General features: G+C 39.4%; 1 protein-coding gene across 3 annotated transcripts in view; it reads right to left on the bottom strand.

Moving 5' to 3' along the window:
* The window catches only part of MED27 (mediator complex subunit 27), an 83,358-nt gene that overhangs the window by 35,999 nt on the left and 20,888 nt on the right, over positions 1–26,471 (bottom strand). For all 3 annotated transcript variants that reach the window (XM_053962319.1, XM_053962320.1, XM_053962321.1), the window contains exon 3: positions 14,471–14,601. In XM_053962319.1, coding sequence (XP_053818294.1) covers positions 14,471–14,601 — 131 coding nt within the window. The remainder of the gene's footprint in view (positions 1–14,470; positions 14,602–26,471) is intronic.

The following is a 26,471-nucleotide window of genomic DNA, read 5'->3' as shown; positions in this document are numbered from 1 at the left end:
TAAAGGAAAGGGCTCATCATGGCTCTAACTCCTGGGCTTGGTGAGCACAGTGCAGACATGGCAGCAAAGTGACAGCAGAAATTCACTGCGCCTTTCTGGCCATTTCCCCACTCCTGTAATCAGATTCCCTCTCATTTGTTATTTCCACTCACACAAGGATCATGTGCAGCCCCAGCAGAGATCACACAGGTTTTAAGTTCACTGAGGCTTTTGAAACGTTGGAGCCTCTGAGCTGGAGTTTGAAGTCTTTCATGGGGCTGAGAGCTGGACTAAAGCCAAGTGCCAGAGTAAGAAATACTGAAATTCAGAAGTGTAGTCCTGTATCTGCATTGCTTGACATCACCTGCAGAGCTTCCCTAAAAAATAAAACCTAAGCTAGCATTAATGCCAAATATATTTGAAGTAGAATAAGTCCTGCAAAATTACCACGTCTGGTGCAACCTGGGAGAGAAGCTCAGCCTACTAAAAAATAATATGATTGTGTTTATGTAGGCAGACTAAGAGAGGCAAGTGCCCAAGTGAAATCCAAGGAATGAAGCACAAACATTATCATTAACACTGCCTAGCTTAGTTCCAAATACATTTCCCAATCCTCTTCATGAATATCGAGCTCAAAACTTGTGAAGAGCAAATTCCTTTAAGGCATGTCAAGTTGGTTATTCGAAGTAAAGAAATTCCAAGTTGTCAGATAATTTCTAATAGTAAACAGATACAGATTTAAAAAAAAAAAAAAAAGACAGTCTGTGCATCCACAGTCTTTTATTTAAAAACAAAGGGAAACTAAAGCCTGTCCACTGTAATGTGACTGAGTGGTACAAAATAATCCACCTGTCCCTGGGTCTGTACTTGGTCAAGAGCCAGGGTTTGTACTCTGCCAAACATCTCAAAAGTGCTGCTAGAGAAGGGCCAATAAAACATTTCCTACAAACCCTGCAGACAACATGAGCCTGCTGAACCCTTTCTGATCAGCAGCCCCAGTGTCTGGCCTGTCTGTCAATGCCAGTGGCTCTCAGCAGGGAGTGGTTTATTATTCTAATAAGATGCTCCAATGAAGAGAGGGTCAGCTCTGAATCACTGCCATGAGAAGATTTAATTAGATTTTTACACTGACTAAAGACATTCCCTGCACACACACACAATTTTAAATATGGAGATAAATGACAGTGTCTTTTAAAGCAAGGTTACTTTTTTAAATTTCTGTTTTAAACTCCCTGTTTCTATTTTTCCTTTTCTTGAAGGGAACTGTTTACATTATACAATTATAGTGTCCATGATTAAAGGTTTCTTGTGAAAGACTTCAATAATTTTCTGATTAAAAACTCTCTGGGTAAACCTAAAGTATTCCACCCAATACAGAGCTCTATAATTTCCTAGGAAAAGGTCTGAAAACCCATACCCCATTAAAAATTAGAAAAACCCAACAAAACAACCCAAATTTTTTTCATGACAGAGTAAAACCTACAGAACAGATTGATACTGAATACGTGTACATTATACATCAACGCATTATTGTTAATATGCTGTTTTAATTAAAAATATACAGGATAAAGAAGAGAAAGAGGCTCAGCTGTATCTGATCCACACAGCTGCAAACTCTACCTGTATTAGCAGACAGAACGTTCATTAAGGGTAACCTCACATCAAAGATTTTTCTAAAAGCCACCAGAGGAACGTTGGGAGGCAAGCACGAGGGCCAGAGCTATTAGGGCTGTTTCAATCATTAGGAAACCATTATCTCAAATTCATGCTGCTACCAGGATACAGGTTCACCCAGTAACATGACAGCAAATTATATGATTAATTAGCTCCCACATAGCTACTGTGAGTCAACCAGTTGAAACTGACACCCTACAGAAACAGATAAAATATTACCCAGTGGTAGCTACTGGCTGCACAGACCTTCCTGCAGTTACACTCCCAAACATCAGTGAATTTGCAGATGTTTTAAGGGAGCTCCCCAGCCATGCTCACTTTGCATTCACTTCTCAGTGGACAGATGTGCATTTCTGTATTTGATTTTTCTTTCACCATGTAATTATTTTCACTTTTTTGCTTAATTGCCATCAAGTTTCCTGTAGATTCAAAACATAAACTACATTGGCATTCATCTAATGGTACCCATTCTTAAGATTACTCCATAGGCATTTTTAAAAAGGAGACAAAATACTTGCCTCCTTTGGCAATTTGGCAAAAGACACAATGAGATAAACAGTGCACAACTACTCTGAAAAAGATGATGGGGAAGCTGGATGAGAATGCTTAAATGAGAACAAAACAAATTAAATTACAACCACCACTGAGAACTTCCCTGCTCTGACTGATGTCCTGCACCCCATCCCACCAGCTGAGTTAAGTGGTGAGAAGTAAGCCACAGCAAAATAAAAACAAACATGGGGAAAAAAAACCCCAAATCTCTCATTTTATTCTTTTCAAAGTTCTAAAAAAACCCCAAAGGACATGTGTGTACAAACATTACCCAGTATTACAGCAGTCTGTGCTCCCTGACCCTGGAGAGGCTCTGCTCACTCAGAGCTGAACTGTTCTCAGTACATCCTCTCCTTCACACTCAGGAGACAGGAATGAACTATTTATTTAGGATCTCAAAACACCAGGAGTCAACAGTGGCAAGACCTTATGTGAGAGAAAACAACTTCATCCTTGAAACTCTCAGAAACAAACCAAAGCAGATTAAGAGATAAAGAAATATTTGAAACAAGCTGAAAATCTAAGGACCATCCAATAACCAGGTTCTCTGTGCACCTTCTTCCCACCAGCATTTTAAGATATCTTGAGGATTTCAGCAAAATGTGAGAGATTTGCAAAATGCAGACCTTTAAGATCCAGTATTTATTTACTGACACTTTAACAAAGCAGTTAATGCAAAAGCAAACTGTTCACTGGCATTAAGAGGCTTCTGGTGGAGGGTGATGCCTAAGACACCAAAAATTAACTGGCTTTAATACATACCAGCACAGAAAGAGATGATTCAATCTTGGCACTGCTGAGAGATGCAAAAGAGCAGGACAGAAAGAAGGATATTACAACACTCAGGCTACAATATCAGAATCTCTATCTCTATTGATGACTTAATAAAAAACTGAGGGAAGACAGCGATTGTGGAACAACAAAAAGAAATTAGTAGCAGCAGATAATATTTCAGTTGTACTAGCAAAAATTATAATTGATTTTCTGTCTGTGGTGTTAAAGTTGCTATCTTTGCTCTGAAAATAAATTTTAATTTTAAAAGTATAATCACATGTTAAAATAGTTCAACCTGGTATTTTCTGTCCACAAGCTCATTTTACAAGAGGGATACAGGAGCCACCATTGCTCTGTCATGTCAAGGAATCCATTTCACTTCCCTAGGAATACCTAAGATTAGAAAGCATTGAATTTGCTTATCATCTGCTATGCTGTAAAATCAGGTTGTTGAAGAAGGAACCTTTTGTCTAAATGAAGAGCAACTTTCAAACTAGAAAAGATCATGGAAGCATCCACATAGAAACTGTTTTAAAGCCAAATTTCAGATTTTTAAAAAACCATGCAACTGTTACTTTAAATGCCAAGCACTCTTCCTTGTAGCACTCCTTTCAATTAACTCAGCTTCTCACTGTGGGATTTTTGAGCAGGCTACTATAATCTACATTATTACTTAGTGTAGTTTCTTCAAAAATAATCTGTTTTCTCCTTCCATCAGGCACTGCCCTCAAACCGTCCTTCTCAAAGGTTCACAAAAAGAGGGCTCAGCTCTTTTCAAGACCTGTCTACATGGCACACACAAATCTGTCATGAGCAAAGGCATCATCTTTGCTGAGCAACTGTCAAAATGCAAAAACCAAAATGAAAGAAGGTTCTGCATGTAAAACAGGGAAGTAGAAAAGCCTGGGTTTGGCTTCAGGGGAGCTCAGCTTTACAGGGCTATTTTGGACACAGCTATTACATTCTGACTTAACACACATCAAAACCGTAGGGTATGTTTTTGCCACTCCTAGAGCACATTTGATTTTAATACCAAACACTGAATACAACAATCAGCAAAAGAGTTCAACAATTTGAGGCCACAGAAGTTTAGGCAGCTTGACACAGACTGACAGGCTCCAGCCAGGCTTGTGTGGAATGATTTCATGTGCTGGCACTTTGCCTTCCATCACTGAAATGAGCACCTAAAGGCAAGAACACAAAGGATACAGGATAATACATCACCACTCATTTATCACAACAATTGCTGGCAGTGGATACTCAGAGCTTCCTATCAGGCCTTGCAAGTAGGAATTATCTGGTCATTCCTTCATTCCTCACAACGTGTCATTCCCAGACTCTGGATTTTTAAAAACATTACCTGGTCTTGAACAAGCAAAAATAAAAGGTGGAAGTCCAGACTCTCTCCTTGAATGAAGGCATCTGCTTTGTGCTTAATGCCTTCTTGCTCCATTCGCTCCCAGCATTCCTGCACAGCTGATAAAATTCCCACCATTCCCATGGGGAAACTGAGGCACAGAACAACTCAACAAAACAGTATTTGCTCTGCAAGAACTTGTTTAAGAACTGTATCTTTAAGTGTTTTCAAATACACATAGCACAGAATGAAAAGGCTGAACACTATTCCACAATCATATTTGGTGAGGGATGGAGTCAAAGCATTACAAGCAACAGTGGAGCATAATGATCATACACAGAATACAATTTTTATTTCATTTCATTCCAGGTAAGCTCAGCAAACGTTAAATACGTGACTCATTACTTTACCACCAATTCTGTGCCAAACTTTCTTTCCCAAAACTGAGTTTCAAAGAACAATCTTGAGCAACACTAAAGCATAAATTTAATTTCAATGCAAAACTTGCTGCATGGAGGTGCTTTTGGTTGCTAAAATTAGAGAGCTTACTACAGGATTCCCCTGGCCATGACTCACAGACAATAAAGACACGGTGTGCAGCCACAGAAAAAAGTCAGTCCAAGTTTCCAATGTTAACAAGGTCTTCCCTGTGCAGTTTTTCTCCCTGTGTTACCCATGCAAAGGTAAGAATCAGGTAAATACACAAATAATGAGGTGAATGTATGTCAGTTAGCAATGTGCATCACACTATTAATACACTTCTTTTCACAATAACATCCACATACTGCTGAGTAGCATCAGTGGAATTGAAAGGATGGTGTTACTCCCGTGTAGGTAAAACCTACACAGCACAGAGCAAATGCCTTCCAAAATTAACCCATCAAGAATGGAAATAACGGTAAAGCAGCATCTATAAAGAGATGAAAACTGAGTCACTTCACCAAGTGAAACTTCTAATGGCTCCATTTTATTTATTTTTTCCTACTGTGTGCTGGGAAAATGGGACTAGAAAATAAGTGTACCAAAATACTTCAAATCATTTTAAGTGAAGATTATATTTAGAGGAGAAAACTATGAAGTCATCAGCTGGAATTTGCTTCCCCAAGCTTTTTTAATTTAACCCATCCATAGGACTCCTTGTAAACACATGAATACCCAGAGAATGCCCTAAAGTGAAATTAAAAAGTAATAACAGTTATTTTTAACAGCAGGTAAAGAAAGCAGAGCAAAGCAGTTCTCCTCTGTAGTTAGAAAGGACAGCCAGGCACCCTCTCAGACCCTGCATGTGGTCAGGAGCACGGCCAGAGCCTGGCACCACCATGGTCCCAGGGACAGGAACAGCCCCCTGAGCTCCCAGGACACCTCCATGGTGCAGTTCATCACTGGGGAAAATCCCCTTCATAGAGTTACTGCTGAAACTACTTTAATTGTCTTTATTTCCAGGTAAGATTTGCATTTTTGAAGTCTCTTACTGTGATACACACCTAGAGCTTCCTTCTCCTCAAGGGTACAGGGGTCCCATTTGAAAGCACTTTTATCCCCCCTCCCAGTGTAGTTGTTTAGTTTTCCTCTCAGATAGACAAAGGTTATTTTGTAGAGATGCAGAAATAAAGTTATTAATTAATACATTCACAATGGGCTTATACCACCTTATACAATACAATTATACAATAAAGCAGATCTGGCTAAGCCACCAAAATATAAAGACCTTTTCATTCCACCTTATTCCAGCTCTGCTCCTCCTGCTCCTCATCTCTGACAAGGGAATATACAGCCAATGCAGTTGCTGTAATATATTTTTGAATTTGGCAAGAGGCAGTTTTAATTTATTCTTTTCAGACTGACTGTCTGCTGCAGTAAAGCAACCTCGAAGCCCCATCCCTCAAATAGCAAAGCTAAAAAAACCAGAAATGGGGGAGTTTAAAGCAATCTTATTATAAAATCACAGCTTTAGCAAAAGCTTTGATATCATTATTAGGTTCCTACAAATTTCCTCTCTTATCTCGTTTGTTCTTCATTGTCTTAATTAGTTCAACCACATGTAGTTTGTGTTCTTTTTAACTTTTCTTTGACACAGAAACAAGCAGTTAAACTAGTATTTGCAGTCTTTAATTACACATTAAAATCTTCATCCTTGACTTTATTTTTTACTGCAAGTACAGGGATTCCCTACAGTGCAATATTAATGTTCAGCTCTAAACGCTGCAAGGGCATCTTCTAATGGTTGGGACTGTGGAACAACTTTTAATTAATTGCCACCTTTTAATGGCACAGTTCTCACACAAACATTACCTTTAAGGCAAACATACATCAAAGAGTCAGAAATTTGCTCTTTTACAACAGAGCTGAGGTCCCCAGTAATTCCAAACTCGCTAAGGGTCTTCTGCTCTGGATCTGTTCAGGTTTTGGAAACAGCAGATCAACACTGCAACATGGTCCAGAGTCTCCAAAAAGATTCATCTTTTTCACTTCCCTAACAGAGCATTCCAGTTAATCATCCCCAAAGTAGATGGGAATGATTTCAAATTGCTGTGCTCGGTCACACGGGGCTCCACATCACACAGCAATCCTGTATGGGGGATTATTTGTGGAATATGACAACAAAATATCAACAGGCACCAGCCCCAGGTGCTTTTTGGCTCATGTCTCCTTGACAGGCATGTGCACAGAGCTCATCACATCAGTCCACAGTGGCTCACAACACACTTGCACAAAAAGCTCCATACACAGTAAAGGAATTGTGAATCTTAATTGCATGCACTCTCTTTCCACAGTACTTGGTTGTAAGAGGTGTTGAAAAGTGAATAAATAGAATAGATTTTTCCTCCATGTTAAAATACACTGTGAAGTTTTATCTCCTAACCAATGTTTCCTGCCCAGAGCAGCTGTGGCTGCCCCTGGATCCCTGAAGTTTCCAAGGCCAGGTTGGACAGGGCTTGGAGCACCCTGGGATAGAGGAAGGTGTCCCTGCCCATGGCAGGGGTGGAATGGAATCAGCTTTAAGGTCCCTTCCCACCCAAACCAATCTGTGATTCTTTAATGCATATTTCAGTAATTTACTAGGGATAAAGCAACATCCAAGATCCTTTTGTATTATATGGATAGAAATTATTCTCCAGTTAATGAATATCATAAGGAACATTTAGTTTTAGTCAAAGTATTTCCTTTGGACAATCTATGTTGATCAATGCCTGCTGGTTTTTTGTAATTACTTTGTAAGAAAACATGCAGCTGTATAGTACTTAATGGAATGAAATTAAATACAGCATATAACTGCAGCCAAAAAAAAAAAAAAAAACACTGATTTGGCATAACAAAACAAAGAAGATTACTGCAGAAACCCCTGCTGTCAGATATATCAACATATTAGAAGATTAAATCAAGATTAAAATGTTTAAAATAATTGTTTTTCTAAAGATGCACAGAGCAGCAAAGCTCATGTTCTTTATCTTTGGCATCTACATAAGTTACAAAGCATCTGTAAAGTCCCGAAGTCAACATGATACATAACCCAAGTGAAAAGCACTGAAAACAGAGAAATCAGACAATTTAAGGACATCTATTTTAAAATTTACCTGTTACACTGAAATTAAATTTCAACTGGATTACCCTCTTCTCTCTTTTTTGGAGCAGAGTTTGGTACGGTACCTTTGGCTACAAGTAGTGAGATGACCACTGTTCTATCCCTGCTATGTTACTGGATTTGATCTCACTGGAGTTGCCTAATGAAGCCCTTCATGAATCAGAACTTTACTGTGGAGTTTTTTCTTTCCAGCTAGATTAAACTGTGTGCTCAACAGCAAATACCACATAACTGACACAGATTGCCATTCCATTTAACAGCAGACTCTTTCCCCCTCATCACATTTACACAAAACACACCCAAAGCAGCAGGACAATAGCATCCAGTCATAAAGCTCTGGAACATTTGTCCCTGCTGCTGACATGGGCAACTGGGAAGGAAAAATATCTGTCTTTAAAAGCTTAGAATCATCTCTCATCCAAATGACAAGGACTGGCTAACTCACTCGTGCCACACCTGAAATCCAGAAGGGACCATGCAACACCCACCCAAGGGCTGTTCCCTGGGAACACTCAGCTCAGGACAGGTTAATGATGTGTCATCACCCTGGAACTGGCCCTGATCATTTGTCACACAGATGGGATCAGTCAAGGGAGATGCTTCCCCAGCTCTGGGATCCCAGTGCTCCACAACCCCTGAACACACTGAAATCAGCACAGCAGTCAGGGGTAAATGGCAATACACTGCAACTCCCACTGAAACAGCTTCACAACAGAGCTCTGCAACAGGAGTTCAACAATTTACTCTAAATAAAAAGAAAACAGCACAGTTATGTGATTCAAACTGTGCACAGGACATCAAATACTAAAATTAATGTTCGATTGACATGGTACACAGCTGCAAAGTAATTAAACTTATTCTTGTAAATATTACTGTCTTACAATATAAAGAACTAATTTTTAATCTTCTTTTCCTTTCATATAAAAGGGGGATTAATTTGTGGAGCAAAAGGGTCACATGTTTCAGCAACATGTTCTTTTACAGTTCCTGTTGCACTGTCTGGCTAAAATCAAGCTAAAGAATTCTGTGAGAAACTTAAACATGAACAGGGATATGAAATGAGCTCCCAGTCTTGAAAGTTATTGGAAACTGATCTCTTCCTTATTAATACAATTCCCCATCATGTACAAAAAGGTATCTCCATGTTCCAGAATGCAAACAGAGTTTTAATCTTTAATTATATTCTCAACCTCAGCTCTTCTGGAGAGAAGTACAGATGTGGGTCTGAGGATTATTGCTTTATTACATTATCATCTCCGTGGTATTTAATGAATATTGATACTTAATGCAGCTTTGCCAGTACAGGCAAAGAAGAATTTCAGAACTGCACAAAGAACTTCTGATGACTTTTCTCAAAACAGGAAATACAGCCACACACTTCACTCTTCTACTCTTGAACACTCCAGGAAAAACTCCACCCAAAGCTTGGAGCCCTGAGGCTGAATTATTGCAGTAACAACACTGGCTGTTAAATAACCCCACCCCTACACCTGGTGTCACACTGAACTGAATCAGATTCATCACAGAATTTGGGTTGGAAAGGACTAACACAGCGTAATTTAAACAAGTTCTCTTAAAAATTACAGAACTTACAAACATTTATTGGCTTAAGTATATTTTGCATTACCTTTAGGAAAACCTGCCTCTTTCTTACATACTGAAAATCCCTGAACTTAGGAAGCAATTAGATGCTGTTTATAAAACAAAATGCTGAAAAACGCTTTCCTCCAAAAAAAACAAAAAAACCTCTTGGCAAAGGGCTCAGGATTTTTCTATAATGCAAAAATGATAAATTATACACATTAAATTCCAAAGAATATATTCTGGCACATCTGATGACTGGGTGTATAGTTTTATATATATATCTATATCTATCTATCTATCTATCTATGTTATAAACAGCAACTTTTTTTATTTAATACTAAATCTTTCATTAAAAGTCACTTTCAGTATCCTGAAGAAAGCTCTTGACCAAAGCCAATGGAATCTCTCAGTAGTAATTATATGACAGAACCATTAAACAGGTGAGACATTAATGCTGTGACAGAACAACACTTTGAGTATGCTGGTATTGAATCAAGCTCCAATAAACACAGAGTTTGGGATATCTGCACAGTTCTTTTCCAAATCCAGATGAACAAATACCTGCTGAAATCAGCCAGGAAATTAACTTTTTATGGAATCCACTCACTATGCAGTGAGTGGAGTAGCTAATGCAGTTCCAAAGGATGCAGAAAGTATGGACTTCTTTTGAATATATCCTTCTTCTCTAGAAGAATCATCCAAATGAATTCTGAGGTGTAGAAAACAGATCAGAGACCTCCTCCATCTCACCCAGAACAATGAGCAGAAACAAACTGCATATCCAGAGTCTCTATATCCTCAGGTCCTTGTTATCTCCTAAAAGAAAAGTCATCTCCACTGATTTTTTTTTTGCTCATTCATCTACAACAGTTTCATGAGCAGCACTGTCTTTTCCTTTATTAAAAAAAAAAAAAAAAAAAAAAAGTAATTTTTCTGGTGTGCTCCTAGCAATAGAGTACAAATTTACAGAGATTTTTACTCAATCTATTACAGTATTTTCACTGTCAAGTTAGGGCATACATCAGACCACAAGAGATTCACAAGACAAGTTGAAGAGCCTTAAAACAAAGAAAGTGGACTCTCTTTAACTCAAACCTCTCTGCTCATTGAGCCTGAAGTTGTCAAACAAGAACAAGACTTCCACTTCTTTATTGTTTATAGTGTACTTATTTCTCCAAAACCACAAAGTGACAACAAATGACCCTAAAAGGCACCATAAAGGGCAAGAGTCTCAGTACCTTCTGTGGTGATCAAGTTCTTGTTCTGGCAATTTTCTTCCAGACAGAGAAGACAGATGATCAATCTGGGAGCACTGAGAAAGCCCCACACAACAGAGCTATCAAAATCACAGGGTTTCCAACTGAGACCCCTAAAAATTCCCATTAAAACTGACTGACTCTTGTGTGTGCCACTGAACTCTGCTGCAAGAATACAGACAGCATCCTGGGCTTCCTCTTTTCTTCCTTCCCCAGCTCACAGTGGCTCACTGCTGCTGTTTTCCAGCTGGACAATGACAAACCAGATTCCCTGGGATCCCAGCAGGGTGGTCCAGCAGCAGGAATTCCCCTGTGGACTCCCTGCTCTCAGCACTCCCCCAGAGAATTCTGCTGCCTCAGGGTCTCAGAGACAACTTCCTAACTGCACATCTGCTTTTGACATCTAGTGCCAAGCATAATAATACCAGATTAATTAACTGCACCAATTACTACATTTCAAGAGGGAAAGAAAAGCTACGCCATTGTCTTTATTTATTGATTCCCAAGCAGGAGCAGCCACCCTGGTTTTCAGCAGGGCTGGAAGACACAGACACTTCCCCAGGCACTCAGAGGAGCTGACAGCTCTCAGCACTTCAGCAAACACTGCCTTGAGATTCCTTAACAGAAGGAAGGAACCCGCAGCCAGCTGAGAGGCATGTGAGGGAACGCATCCATTAGCACGTACAGGGAGATGTCTTGTTAATAGAAGACAGAAGGAGGGACAAAGCAGGCAGAGAAAGCAGCCAGCAGTTAGTCATTTTCTCACACAGATCATTTGGCTGGGAATGAGACACACATCAATCCAGTCTTCCTTTCTGCGCTTTTAGATCCAGGGAAAACCAATACTGAAAAGCAAAACCCAACGCCAAAAGGCCTCTCTTCAAAACTGCTCAGCAGCCTTACAAGTCCTCAGATAAACAGGGAGAAAATGCAGATTTTCCTCATTGCAGTTGCATAGGGCAGAGAACTTCCATTTTCAAAACCACCTTCCGGATTTAACATTGCTGCTGTTTCAGATATTTACTAGTGAAGAACTAGAGGCTCTCACCTGCAAACCACAGCACAATGCAGCCTAAGGCTGGGGAGGAAAAAGTGTGAGGACCTGCCAAGAATCACTTTTGCCATCACCAAAACCCTTTCTCCAGCTCCTTCTGCAAGCATAAAATAGGAAGAGATGGCTGAGCCTCCAAGACTGGCTTGGGTTTGCTTTGTTTGATTGATTTCTTAAAAAAAAAAAAAAGGCATTTTGGAGGGGAAAGAAAAGCAGAGCAGGGATAGAGACTGAAGGCTCAAGTGAAGAGTGAACTGAACAAAACTTGATTTTTCTGCTGTATCACTCCTTTTATGAGACAAAACACCATTTGGGAATTTTTAGTTTGTGGAATACAACCCAAGTCTCACCCCAGCAGCACAGATCAAAGACCTGGATGAACACAAAAACTGCTCAGCTTGCACCACTGCCACGGAGAACGTGAAGTGCAATGGCAAAAGTTACTCATGCAGTTTCTTCAAGGAACAGGATCATAAATAAACAGATAGTAACCTGCCCTCTAATAATACCTGTAACTCAAATACAGACATGTTTACTAGTAAACTAGCCATGTGCAAAATCTGCATAAGAATAATTTTGTTTTAAGAGATTCTTTGCCCAAATCATCACCTCTGATACCTCCTGAGCAAGTGTTTCCTGCAGTCCTTTGCTGGCAAAAAGGATTTACTGCAGTGTTGATATTCACTCCAACCTCCTCTCCTGAAATGACATTTTGGCATACAGCTGCTTTCAACTACTTCTGTTTAAGAAAAGCTCAAGATAATATAGCTGCTCTGAACAACATCTAATAAACACTTGACTCATTGTTACTCAGCCCAATGACTTGTCACTGAACTTAATTTTAATAACATACATCAAAGCAAAAATAGACCAAGAAATAGTTATCCCTTTCTTGATGAATTAATAAAGCTAAAAAAAAAAAAAAAAATCCTTGAATTGCCATGGAAATATTAGGATGCAGGATGCCCTTTCAAGGAGATCTGTAGTTTTGCATCTGGATGTTTTCTTCTTTTGCATTTTATAAAGAATGAAGAGAAAAAAAAAACCCACTCCATGATTCATCACTATTTGCATGAAAGTACAGCAAAATCAAGATATTAAAATCCATTTGTCACACTTTTTTTTTTTTTTTTCCCTAAATACTTTTCATAAGCCTATTTCAATAAGTCTTTTCATAATCTGCTTCTGTCCTGCGCTGGAAACAAGATACTGAGCCCAACAGGTATTTGATTTGCCTTAATATCACTATTATTCTCTTAAGACACTGAGATAGCAAAGAAGAACAAATATGGAAAGGTCAAAGAGAAGCCAGAGAGGAGGCAACCAGTGACAGATAAAGGGCCAGCTCAGCAGAAACACATTTCCCTGTGAATAATGCTGGAAGTGGTAATAAGATACTGAAACATAATTCAACTACTGCCTAAAGTTTAGCTACCACACTGAAATTTCAGTCTATCTGCAGATCTTAGGTAAATGCACCACTGAAGGAAAATCATCTAGAGATAACACGATATATAATACTTTTAAATCTATAGATTATGTACCTCACATTAAGATTTATACAGCTGCAACTGTTAGGAACAGATTTTTCTATGCAAAAGCACAAGTTAGCTCTTTATACGTATTTCTAGTAACTAGAGAGGCCATGATTAAGAAATAAAACAAAAAAAAAACCCACCAAAATACTTTAAGACTTCTGAAAAAACCGTGTTAACTGATATACCAGCACTCCTATAGACTTCCTGGAGAAGGAAGTCCATTTGAAGCTCCAGATACCCCAACAAAGAAGGAAAACTAACCAGCCAGTTTGTCACAAGATACCAGAGAAACAACATCTGGTTTTCAAACTACTGCTGGAGCCCCCTTCAAACCATTCTCCATTGCCTGATATATTGGTAAAACAATAGAACATTTTATGGATTCTTTAATTACCAGCACTTCAAAGTTAATATACAAAGGAACAGCTCTATAGACTCTGATTTTTTTCACATTTCCTTTAAGAAAGGTTTTTGGTAGCACAGTGTTTATACATCAGTGACTCTTGTTTTGTGAAAAAATGCAGGCAGTTTCCACAAACTACAAGGATGCTCAGCACAATGAACAATTGCTTAGCACTTCATTTTCTACATAATAATCATTTTTGTACATGTAACTAAATATATTTCAGGTTTATTAATTTATAAGCTTCGTTGTGCACATCTCTGTGTTTCTGGCATCTTTACATACACGCTGCTTAAAGTGTTGATACTCTCTGTCCTCAAACAGTTTCTAAGTGTCCTCATAATTGCTTGTCACCTGTAAAAGAGGTTTAGATCCGATGAAAAATTAACATATGGTGAACAGATGGACTTGGAACAGACGTTTGCCGAGAAAGTACTCACACCAAAGACTTTTTGGCTTCAGTCTTTCAGGACCTTCAGAAAAGTCCTGCTTGAAGCTCCAAGTAATAACAATCAGGTGAACATCATTCCTCAATGACAAGCTCGTGTTGCAAAAAGTTTTTTAATGACCTGCTACAAAGAGAGCGTGTACAGTACAAAAATGCAAGCACGAGGTCGCTTATTATGATGATTGAAAATTAAACCCAAAAACCAGTAAGTTATTAAGAAATATTCCACCCCCCCCATCACGGAAACTCTTCCAAATATTCCATTACTTACTGAGGAGGCAGGACAAGAGTTGTTGGCTGGGCTTTTGGTCTGCGCTTTGCAGAGACTCCCATCTGGTTGGCCGAACGTTTCAGAGACTGCTGATTCAAAAGGCCAGATGCCAGCCCAGCATGGTACTGCAACTGGATAAGAAAAAACACATATATATATATATATATATATTAAAATACACACCACTGCAGTACTCTGTCTGTATCACACCTCTGCTACCTGTGGCACCTGATTCAAATTACAGCCAGTCAGGAATATCAGTGGTATTTCGGGTATATGGTTTGGTGGAAGACAAAAGGGACAAAGCACATGGAAAAAGTCTGCTGTGAAATGGGTCTGAGGAGCAAGTTATGCATTAGGGCAAGGAAGATGATGAATCAAGGACTTCCTCTCAAGTCTAACTCTCTTGAAACTTGGGCTTGCTTTTAAACATTGAAACTGTTTCTCCTCTCTAGGGACTAAACATTCTCACTCTAGGAAGAAGGTAAGAGGAAGACAGATGCAACCCTTTCACAATATAAACCAGCTTTTTAGAAATAACACTCATCTTTTGCTTCTTAAACATAAAACCACAAAACATTTGCAAAGGAGTTTCTATCACTGTAAAGAAAAATCTTTATTTTAAAATACCTGCTCACACATCTCCATCGCACTGCAGAACAATTCACATTTAGTAGCTTTCTCCTCAAAACTTCTCTTTTCCTTGCCAATAAAAGACAAATTTTTGAAGGACACAACATGAATCGGCAGGATTTTGAGTGCACTCCCACAGCTCTCGCATTTAAGAACAGCTAGAGGGCTCTGCCTGTTCTGCAACCACCTCCAAGTGCAACAAGTTCTCCTCTGAACACTTTCAATTACACTCTGAGTTCCCCATTTTTGAACTGGAAGGGGGAGGAAGATTCATTGTCAGACAAATGCGGTTTCCTGCATCATTCCAGTACCTGGATCTATGTGTTCATTACATTGTCTGAAGATTTGTTCTGAAAAAGATGAATTGTTTCACATGTTAACTCCTCTAACCCCATGGTCTGCACATAAAAAAATGGGTTATGATCAGGAAAGTATGATTTAAAAATGTTCAGAAAATGAAGTGGTCTTAGACCAAGCTGTTCTACAGGGGCTGAGTGAAAAGGAGGGAAGCAAAGCTTGCAATGGTATTTTCAAAGCCACCTGTGAACAGGAGGGGAGCCATCCCTGAGCCACTTGGACTCAGGTGTCACTGCCCAGCACATCCAGGAGGATTTCTAACATGCTCCTGCTTCCCTTGGCTGCTTTGCCACGTGAGCCCAGCCGTGGCACAACATGAAGACACATCACATTCCTAATGGGAAGAGAGCTCTGCTCTGCCAGGGAAGGGGGGGATTTTACTGCCCCAGCCAATGGATTTTGCTCAAATTTGTTTTTCTCCGACAGTTTTCTGAAATGAAAAAAAATCAATGAGAGCGATGGAGGGTCCATGTTTGAAAGGCAATGTTTCAGTGTCAGGGGCTTAGTTTTCAATCTTCACTACCTGAATGTGCAGGGAGTGCAATATGCAGGGAATTAAAGGCAAAGACAGCTCTGGCAGAAGAGCCCATTGACTCCAGGAATATGCCTTTCCTTTTCCTTCCTGCATCTTTTCGTGTTGGTGACATCATCCACTGATGTGCCCTTTGAAGGTATTTCAGGTAAACAACATTATTTGGACACTTGCTCAGAAGTGGAGGTAATCACTGGTACTAATCAGAGATGGATTTTAAAGGTAACCTCTTAAAAACATTTAATAACCTCCAGCTAGTGACATTTAGTGGTTAGGCATTAAAAAAACAACCATAAAACTACAAAAAGAATAAAAAAGAAATAGACTCTAAACCAAAATTTTATCCTTCAAGGCTGACTCCAAAGTGATTAAGTTATTTTTATTAATTATAATTATTTCCTCTTAATCTACCTTTGCTCTTAGGAATGCAGGTCCAACTGTCAAAACCTGTAAGGGCCATTAAATATTTACCAAACCATCTCTATAATGGGAGAAAAGGTCAAAGTTAATAAAACTGACAGGCAGCTTCTGTCCAGCTTGATTTATACATTATTAAAGCATCACACACTGTACTGCACAGAGTGCTCTCCTTTTTGGGGACAGGGGGTGTTCACTGAAGGGATCAGGAAATTGTTTCTTAATCATTTTTTCTGAGGAGCAGAAGCAAGACTGAAAATAGTGCCAAAGCAGGACCACAGGTATCAGAACTATGGCCAGGAGATTCATGGTCTGATGGATAATGCAGGTGCCATTCAGTTCCCTTTTCCTTTACAAAATAAACACCTTTGTCTGCCAGCATCAACCATGAGAGAAACGTCAGCTAAAAACACACCAACATCCCCCCCCAAATTTTTGCTTACTAACAAGAGAATGCCATTTCCAAACACATTCTCTCCACTTTAGGGAAAAGTGCTGAAATGCACTGTCAGAGGATGTCGTGGGTGCTAAAAGGCTCATGCAGGGAGGCTCAGATGAGCTCATGGGACACAAATCCTTTTTGGGGTTAATGAACATACAGAAACTGCATGGAGCTCAAGGAGTCCTGAATCCAGGGAATGCTGGCGGCTGCAGGAACATTGGGGAGAAGGTTGTGGGCACGTGCTACAGCTGGAGATGGACAGGGAGTGACAGAGCCCTGGGCTGGACCAGCAGAGCTGTTGTGTTCCAGCACCTCTGGGGGGTCTGAGACACCACGGCCAAAAATCGCAGAATTGCTGATGGTCAAACCTGCCCTGCCCAGGGCATTCCCAACAACATTCCCAACAACCTCCCTCTGCTCCTGACACCTGTGCCCAGTTCCACCAGCACAATGGTGAATACTCACTGAAATGGGCACTGCTGCAGCACTAGGCAGTCGTGCCAATCATTCCCCTATCAGCTGCAAAGGAATTCCCCATCACTACTGCAAGCATCCGTGTTTTCAGCTTTGGGGAGTTCCACCTGTCTTGTGTGAGGCTAAGCTTTCCCTAATGAAATATTTTTCTGTATAATATCAATAAGATCGATCCATTTTCCCCAATACATGCAGATGAAACAGAAAATCTATTTCAGAAAACCAAGAAATCAAAACCAGCAACAACAAAAATCAATTTACAGCATTTAGCAGCCAGGATATATCTCAGTGCCAACTTGTACAGGTTTATGATGAATCTCATGATAGCTGATATTTTTCTTAAAACTGCAGTTCCAAGTAGATGTGTGAATTCTCCATTTTAAAATCAAAAGTGAGTCTTCTTAGGAATGTAGGAAAGGTACTGAAAGTAACACTTCAATACATACAAAAACTTTACATGAAGCTAAATAAAAACAGAACTTGGATTACTTTACATTATTTTTTAAGATTTATTATTTTTCTATGTTAATGGCCACATGGCTAGATTTTCTAGAACAAAATGCTATCACTAATATTTCACATTTTCAGTGTTCCTGAGTATATGAAAACTATTCCTATATTATTATTATATTATTATTATTATTATCTCTTCATCTTCCTCACTAAGGGAAAAGCATCAACAGCGAAAGCACTTGGGAGTCACTTTTCTCACAGCTGTAATTGTAAGGGGGACAATTTCTTCATCTACATAAGATGTCTTTGGCTTTCACAGGAACTATTTAAACAAAACCAAGGTGTATTAAAGAATTACAGATCTGATTTAGCACTGGAAGCATTATCTTTTTAAAGAAGTTAATCACATAACATCTTTTCCTTACTGTATCCCAGTGACTCTTCTTACCAGAAATAAGGTAACACATCTCCTAAAACAATGAAAATAACCAAAAAGGACCTCCCCATCCCCCAAAAAATCCTGTCTTGTGCAGATGATCTTTGAGATTTTGAGCAGACAGAAAAGTTTTGCTACAGCCAGAACCCTGCAGAAAAGGCCTCCTTGCTCAGCTGAAAAGCACTGACCATATCACCAGTTGTGACAGGTTTCCATCTTAGCCTGTAGGGTTACTTTGCAGTGAATGTTATGAAACCACAAACACGGGCACAGGGCTCATTTAAAACTTTAAAAACTAAAGCTTCATCATTAGAATCAAGCTGGGTCTAGAGGTCTTTAGTTTACATAATTCATGGGCTGGAGATTTGGCATGTGCTGACTGCTGCCCAAACAAGTGAGTACACTGCACTTACTGACAAGGCCATCCCAAGTTGCAAAAACCGGCTGAAAGAAGGTAAAAATCAGGGAAAAAAAGAAAAGAGCAATCACTTGGAGCATTAGCAACTGATCACATCAGCTACAGCTGCACATGACGTTTACCATTTTGCCATTAATTAAAGCTTTCTAAGCACCAACACTTCAAAAAGTGAAATCAGAAAAATTATTTTCTTTGTAATCACATTACCCTATTATTTCTTCCATTCTTATGTAAATACTTAGTGATCATATACAAGAACAGAAAAACGTTTTCTTAGATCCAGGTAATGTAAAGTTTACATTCCTCCAAGGAATGCCTTTTAGAGAGCAGATACTGTGGCATTTTCTGAGTTCATGTAATCCTGGTGATGCACATTTGCCTCCTTTAGGATGCACAGTGCTCTGCCCCTCATCATTAAACAACTTCCCCTTGCAGATGAAAAGGGATTTGTTTATTATGATAAAACTCTACTTGTTCTTTTGAAAAGAGCAACGAGCAAGGAAGCAGGACACTCCCACAGTTTCATCTCTGCAAACTAAAATAGGCAAGAGAGAAATTATACTACCTTAATTGATATTTTTAAGCTTTTTTTTAGATAATGAGGCCTGTTTGGAAATTCTCTTTTTCTCTGAACAACGTTTGATCATTTTAGGACAGCTGAATTCTTGACTTGACCAAAACAGCATCAATAAGCCAAAAGGAGAGTCTCCAATTTCTTTACTCATTGGTTTTCCTCTTGTCGAGCTGGGCTGCAGGCTTTTCAATTAATAGAAAAACTAGACAGCGTGTCTTTATTCTATTTTACTATTTAATTAGGACACTTTATTCTATTTTTTTTAAGCATTTATTCCCTCCAAGCACTTTCCAGTTTACAAGAATATTTAAGCAAGAAACACCTATCCATGAGAGGAACAAAGGCTGCTCCCATCCCATTCTTTTTTAAATCCCTGTGGAAAGGTTATTACCCCTTTTGCCAAACACCCTGATCTGACTAAAATGTGACAATTATGAGCTCACACTTCTCTTAGTGTCCTCTCTCATGCCCAGGCTGTGAGATGCTAGGTCAATAAAGTGGGATATGGAACAGGCTGGAAATATCAGCCCTGCACAGGGCTTCTCTCTTAGACCTCTCTCCTCCCTCCCTCCCTGACCTAGGGAGTTCAAAATAAGCTGAGACAATTTTATTTATTTATATATATAATGACACAATAGTAGGAAATGCATTGATACACATCCCTGTTTCTTTTAATGCCTTGTCTTTGCTACAGGTTTTATTCCATTGTCTCTGGATTCCTATTTTTGCTGAGAGTGCTCTTTTAATTAGTGTCAGATTTCAGCCTCAAAGTGTGTTCTTCCCATACTCTTCTTTCGAAAACACAGAAGTTCTGCTGATCAATGTTCCCTCACTCCAATACTGCTTGCAAGTCTTTGGCTTTTAACCATGCAGAGATAGCAAATCCCATGCCTCTTTCTTCAAGGAATTGGTCAAAACTTCAGCTTCTGCATCCTTGCTGCCAATAAAATGACCTGCACTGTTCAAAGTCTCTGCAAAAGCCACTACTTCTCCTCCATGTTTTAAAAAAAAATGTTCTGGAATCCATTTAATAGTTACAGAAGTGACATATTCTTGCTTTTTGGATAATTTCATCACAAAGGGACACTACACAGCCACCAGGCTGAATCTTAAAGGGATCTAGTGTTTGAAATGGATAAAGAGGCAGAGTAATCATAATCTGGGGTTACAAGCTACTTTATGTACTCTTTAGAAGAATAACTGTATTTTATGCTTAAAATGTTTATACCTCCAGGCATTTTGAAAGGTTTGAACATACATATTTACTGAAAGATAACTAAATGGACTGGCATTTATTTCATTGTATATGCAGCTAGAACATCAACACATAACAGAATTACAAAAAGCAAAGTAGAATTATTACATTGTGTTCTGCATCTAAATGACAAAACAAAACCAGGTGCAGTAACAAACAGCAGAATTTTTAAGTAACCCTGAGCTGAAGGCAGGTGCTTGGTACAGAGGTTGTCCAGAATAGGTAAATGGTCTCAGTGTCACTCTGTGGGGTGTATTCACAATTGTGTGCTCCTTTAATGGACTTCATTAAAGTCTAAAGACCCAAGAAGTGCACATGATCAATATCTGACAGAAAATCCTAATTCCTTTTTGACAGAAGCATTATCTTTGTACAGGACAAATAATCTGTAGCAGGGGAAAGTCATCATTAAACTGCAAAATAAGGACACAATTAGTACCTTCCCCCAGAGCTCCGTGCTCCCTTGAGCAGCCACCAGAACTCTGGAGACACTGCTCTCCTGCTAAAATTAGTATTTTCTAAAGCCCTAGACTAAATCTTTAGTGTCAGGGGCTCAGGTGGCAGCTGTGTCAGTATGAAGAATGACCTGCTGCCTCTGTGGCAGGGGCTGCTCAGGTGCTTAGACAAGAAATGGGGAAGATAAAGCTCAAATGGCAGAATAAAGGGCTGCAATCAGGTACAGAAACACTCCCCAAAACTGTCCAGCACCATGCCATGATTTGCAGCTCTGAGGGTGGCCTTTACTACTGCAAACAAAGCGCTTTGCAGATAAATCAAGAAATTAATACTCTTCAATAAAACGTCTACATGGTGCAGGTTATGTAAATCCAACCAGTACAGTGCACAATCAACAAAGGGGAGACAAGCAGTCAAAGCAGAGATGAGGGAAATCCATTAGTGGGTAAGCAGTGGAACAGTAATAACAACACCCAGTACTTGTGCTGCTGATTTATTCTTTCCCTAACTCATTAGATTTAATTATTTTAACCTCTCTTAAATGCCTTTCCTTAGCTTTGGTGACTTGCACAATAATTAAAATGCACAGTATCTTTAGACTTTAGGCAGATACCCATACTGAGGGTCTGACCACAGCCCAGCTGAAGGGTCTCCTGCCAGCACAGGAAACCTGGCTTTCCTCAGTGTCCTGTGGCTTTCCTGAAGGGAAAATTGGAAGATCACAACTCCACAGTCCATCCCAAGGCTCTGCCAAGCTACACCAGACATCACCACTCTCTTCTGCTCCAGGTGAGCACCCTGCTGTACCAGCAGAAGGGGCTGAAGGAATATTGCTTAAACTGAGCTGAAGTTGCCAAATTAGGAGCTAACTCTTCCTTAAATGGTTACTTTTGCTAATATCTTTCTTTACATCCAGCAGGCATCCTGAAGCAAGGCTGCAGGGGATGCTGATTTCCAGCCCGCCAGCGACAAGCAATTAAAGCTTGAAGCTGGAGACTTCTGGAACAGAATGCACGAGGCCTATTCCCCTATAAGAACATTCCTACTGTAGCTGCAGAATATTCCTGACCAGATTAATTTATCCACCTTTTCCAGACACTATGAAGTAACCCACAGAAAATATTCATCCACAAATAAGAGCAAATCTTAAATTAAAGGTCACTGTTACCACTAGTTTGAATAAGAGCTTTTAACTCTCATCCTTCACATGTAACACAGAAGACTTTTACAGAGACAAATCCTGGAATCACCAGAGGTGCCTGGAACTTCTGAAAAATCAGATTAAAAGGTATTTCAAGTTAGACATCCAAAAAATAAGTAGACATTTATAAAAGTCTTAGACAAATTATTTCTTTAGACATCAAAGAGTTAAGTTATGAATGTTTTTGGGAATGCAAAAAGAATCTATCAGGTTTGATTGATAAAAGTGTAGCTTTTAACTAAGACTGAAAAAATGGAAGACTGGCAACATTCTTTTCCAGAATAATATGCTTCCTCTGCTTTTTTTCAGCATAGTGCACATAAATCAAAGAAATGTTAAAGAGGCCCATACATCACAAGCTGGCATTTCTAAACTATTTACAAAATCCGTAATAGTCAAGAGGGTGGAAAACATAAAAGTGCGACCAGCAAAGTTCCGGAAAGAAAAAAGGTAGTTCTACCATCCCAGCAGGGTAAAAGTTGGAAACTCCTGATTGCAGGATTTAAAACCATTAAACCAAGACAATCCTGATAATGCAGGGTTGCAAAAAGCAAACAGGATGGTGTTATCAGCCAAATCTGGTGACAACTAGACCAGAGCACTGAGTGCCATGTCCAGGGATGGTGACTTCACCTTCCTGGCCAGCCCCTTCCAATGCCTGAGCAGCCTTTCTGTGGAGAAATCCTTCCTCATGTCCAACCTGAACCTCCCTGGCAAATGCCCTAAGGAGGTTTGAGGCACAAAAGCAGGGCTGACCTCACTGCAGCCAGCCAGCCCCAGAAACAGCAGGAGCTCCAGTGCTGAGCTGTGTGTCCATCACATCTTCACATCCCCACATCCACGCACACAACGGATTTCAACAGATAAGGCTTTCCTCAACAACTTTTACAGATGAGAATCTCATCTCCTCTTCTGAAAGGAAAGAAGTGGATTATGGAAAGTTTATGTGTCCATCTGTTGGAGATGTCACACTCTGACTAGAGAGTGCAAAAAGCACAGAGATGTTTTACAACCAAATCCCAAACTTACAGCAGTCTCAACGAGTGAAGAGCCATATGCTTTGCAAAAAAACACCTCTTTTGCTACACATTTTTTTGCCACAGCACAAAGAGTAACAGTTCGGAAGCTGCTGTAATCTTTATTTCTGAAAATAGAGCACATATTCTTACTCTCATCTGCCACACTCGGGTGAGTTACTGATAGGAAAGCAGAAAAACAAGGAAATACTACTCTGGGAAATGCAAATGAAAGACATTCTGCACTGCAAGGAGATACCTGCAGCTACAGAAAAGGGGCAGCTCAGAGAGCCTGGGACTGGGATGATGCACAACAGAAGGTTTGGTGCAATGACACATGAAATGTTTTTACAGTTTTCTCTGTTGGAGACTTGCAGTGGGAGCGTTTGAGATGAAGCTGAGGGACCTCAGAAATAACTTAAAGAGTAAAACAAATGGAATACACTTCATCCTATTTTCATGGGAGCTTATAATGATATTATAATTAACTCAATTACACCACAAGATTAATAGCCTTTAAAACGCTCCCAGTCATTCATTACAGGCCTAATTAAAACCCTTTTTTGGTGCTGAGCCAGCAAGAAACATGAAACTACTTCCTAGTAACCATATAGAAGTATACAAGGTATTACCTTTACTGTGCTGGTGTTTCCATGGTCACAATTCAGTGAGAAGTTTGTGTTTGGGTTGTTTGGGTTTTTTAAAATATCAAAAACAACAAGAAAAAATTACAAGATCCACTTTAGAGGCTCCAACACCTGCAACAGCATATCAGCTCATACAGCTAAGCAGTTTATTTCTAGTTTTGCTGCAACAGTTAAGGGCTTCTACAATAGCAGATGCCTTTCCTCCCACACATCAATTAATTTGCAAATGCGCTCAGGTTGTAGAAATAATGAAGTGCTGAATGCTTCTCTATTGACAAGTTTTGCTGTCAGGAGGTGGATGCTGTGGGCGAGGTGCTGAAATCCTCTGCTTCTCTCTGCACGCCAAAGGAAAGACACCACACGAAACTTGGACATGAAACTTGCTCAACAGCTAACAGGGCACATCAATTACTTTATTTACTCCTCTCTCACTGGAACCAAAAGGAAGATATCCTCTCCAAAAGCTGTTTATTGTATTTATTTAGGGATTTACAACACACCGTTTTACAGGGAGATGGGAGGTTTTGTGCTGACCCAAGAAACATTGTGTATTTGAGGAGAACAGTAGTATTTTTCATGTATTTTTAGGTATGCTAAAAAAGTTCCATTAAAATTAAGGTTACAAATGAAGAATTCCGTAACTAGGAAATGCTTCATAATGCCTGTGCAATCTGAATCAGTCTGCCTGTGCTAAGGATTCAGACTTTCATTATGTGCTTCTTTCCAGACCTCAAATTACCACAGCCTGCAGGATCTCATGGATGAAGAGGCAGTTACTCAGCACCGTTTTCATGCACAGAATGTTATTTGCAGGATCTCACACAATGCCCACACTTCTCCTCTCAGATGCCTTCTACCATATTTTCCTGCTTTATCCTGCTCCTTTACAAATACTGTTAAATTTACCTTCACAATTCTTATTCCACTCATGCTGGGTGTGGATCTGAGGAATCTCAGATTTTTAAGAACACTAAATGTTTTTACTACATACTTACTATATTTGTAGTAGAGTTTCCATAGATAATGACTGCAGGCAGGTGCTGAGCAAGTCTTTGAAGCAGCCAGAGGAGGCTTTCAGCCAGGTCGTGGCAAGGTTGGAATCTCTATCCCCACTTCTATCACTTGAAATAAAGAATTAGTCTGGAGCAGTTCATTGTAACTTTCTGTCTGGACCAGCCACTAATTGGAAATAAAGCACATCCTGCCAGATATTCTCTGCAATCAAGTTAAAAAAATTGAAAGTTACTGAACTTTCAATTCCAAGGAAGGCAGGTCTCAAGAGTACGCCTCTCCAATTCTTCCCATGTTTAATGACCACAGGTGTTTAAACCATCCACACCTCAGCAGCAATCCAAATTTGTTAAACTTTTATTTTCAATTACTGATTTTTTTGGTTTGTTTTGTTTGCTATAATGAAGAACCCTCTTACCCACTTTCCCCCCTCAGCAGATGTTGGTAAAAAGCAGGTGACCCCTCCATTATCTTTTTTTTCATGAGTGGAATAAATTGACTTGTTTGATCATACAGAAGGAGCACAGGAATTCAAATGCTTCTGGCTCAGTTCTCACATCTCTCAACCAGAAAACCCCATATTAATGAGCACTGGACAAATGGTAACTAGGTAATTTTACAATTAAAATGATGCTTAAAACAATTTTCAAGTGTTAATAACTGAAAATGCTATTAGTAAAGGTACTAACAGGTAAGGAAATCTGCTGTTAAAAATAGATGATTTTCTGCTTTTTAAGATATGCAATTTTCAGGCTGACCTTGTTCCTTTTAAATTTTTATAGCATCTTCAGTTCCAATTTGAGATTTTCATATGGGGTAGGCAAACCTTCTTATGTTCTGTATTAAATGCAAGACACCTCCTTGGCATGATCTGCAATATTAATAATATAACAGTACCAATTTCAGGAGCAGCACTGTAGCATCAACACATGCATACCTACATGAATCAAAATTTAACCATGTACATCATGGAAATCTTTAATATATCACAAGAAAAAAGCAGTTCTAAGACAGCTCAAAGACAATTTGAGATCTCTGCTTTTGCCATACAAACACATGACCTTGTCATGCCTCACAAGGTAACAGCGACGTAGCTGATGCAAGAAAACATATGCTACTTTTTACTGGGCTCAAAATAGGAACAGAGGGGAAGGAGAATCATACTCAGGGCCAAACCCAGGTTTCTGAAGACCAGACTTGCAGTTGTCACTGTACTGAGCAAAAAATGTCCCCACCCACACAAGCCCTACAGGATTCCTAACACTGACTGCCACTACAGAATCAGGAAAATGCTTTCTGGAAATTACAAACATTAGGGATTCGTTATTTAGCTAGAAATTTGCACTGGTGTTATCACAGGGTTTTAAGACTTGGAGATTGAGCTGTTTTTATGTTGCTGTGGGACACAGTTAAAGCTACAGGAAAATAGAAATTATTATTTTTCATGGATTTCAAAGGACACCAACATATATTTGATTTTCCATGCACTGGCTGTCTTGCAGGCACTCTTCAACAATCCAATTACCACTTAAATGTTGGCCATCTAGCCCACAGACATTTCAGATCCTCATTTAAATCTGGACATACCTTATTTCTGTATCCTGATAATCACTATGAAAATCCTACCAGATCAAAGCCCAGCAGTTTATCAGTACCTCAGTTCAAGACACCAAGTAAAC

The sequence above is a fragment of the Vidua chalybeata genome, chromosome 21, assembly GCF_026979565.1.
Source record: "Vidua chalybeata isolate OUT-0048 chromosome 21, bVidCha1 merged haplotype, whole genome shotgun sequence".
In the NCBI taxonomy this organism is placed as follows: domain Eukaryota; kingdom Metazoa; phylum Chordata; class Aves; order Passeriformes; family Viduidae; genus Vidua; species Vidua chalybeata.
Note: the sequence above shows the minus strand (reverse complement) of the source record. Positions and strands in the feature narration are given on the sequence as shown.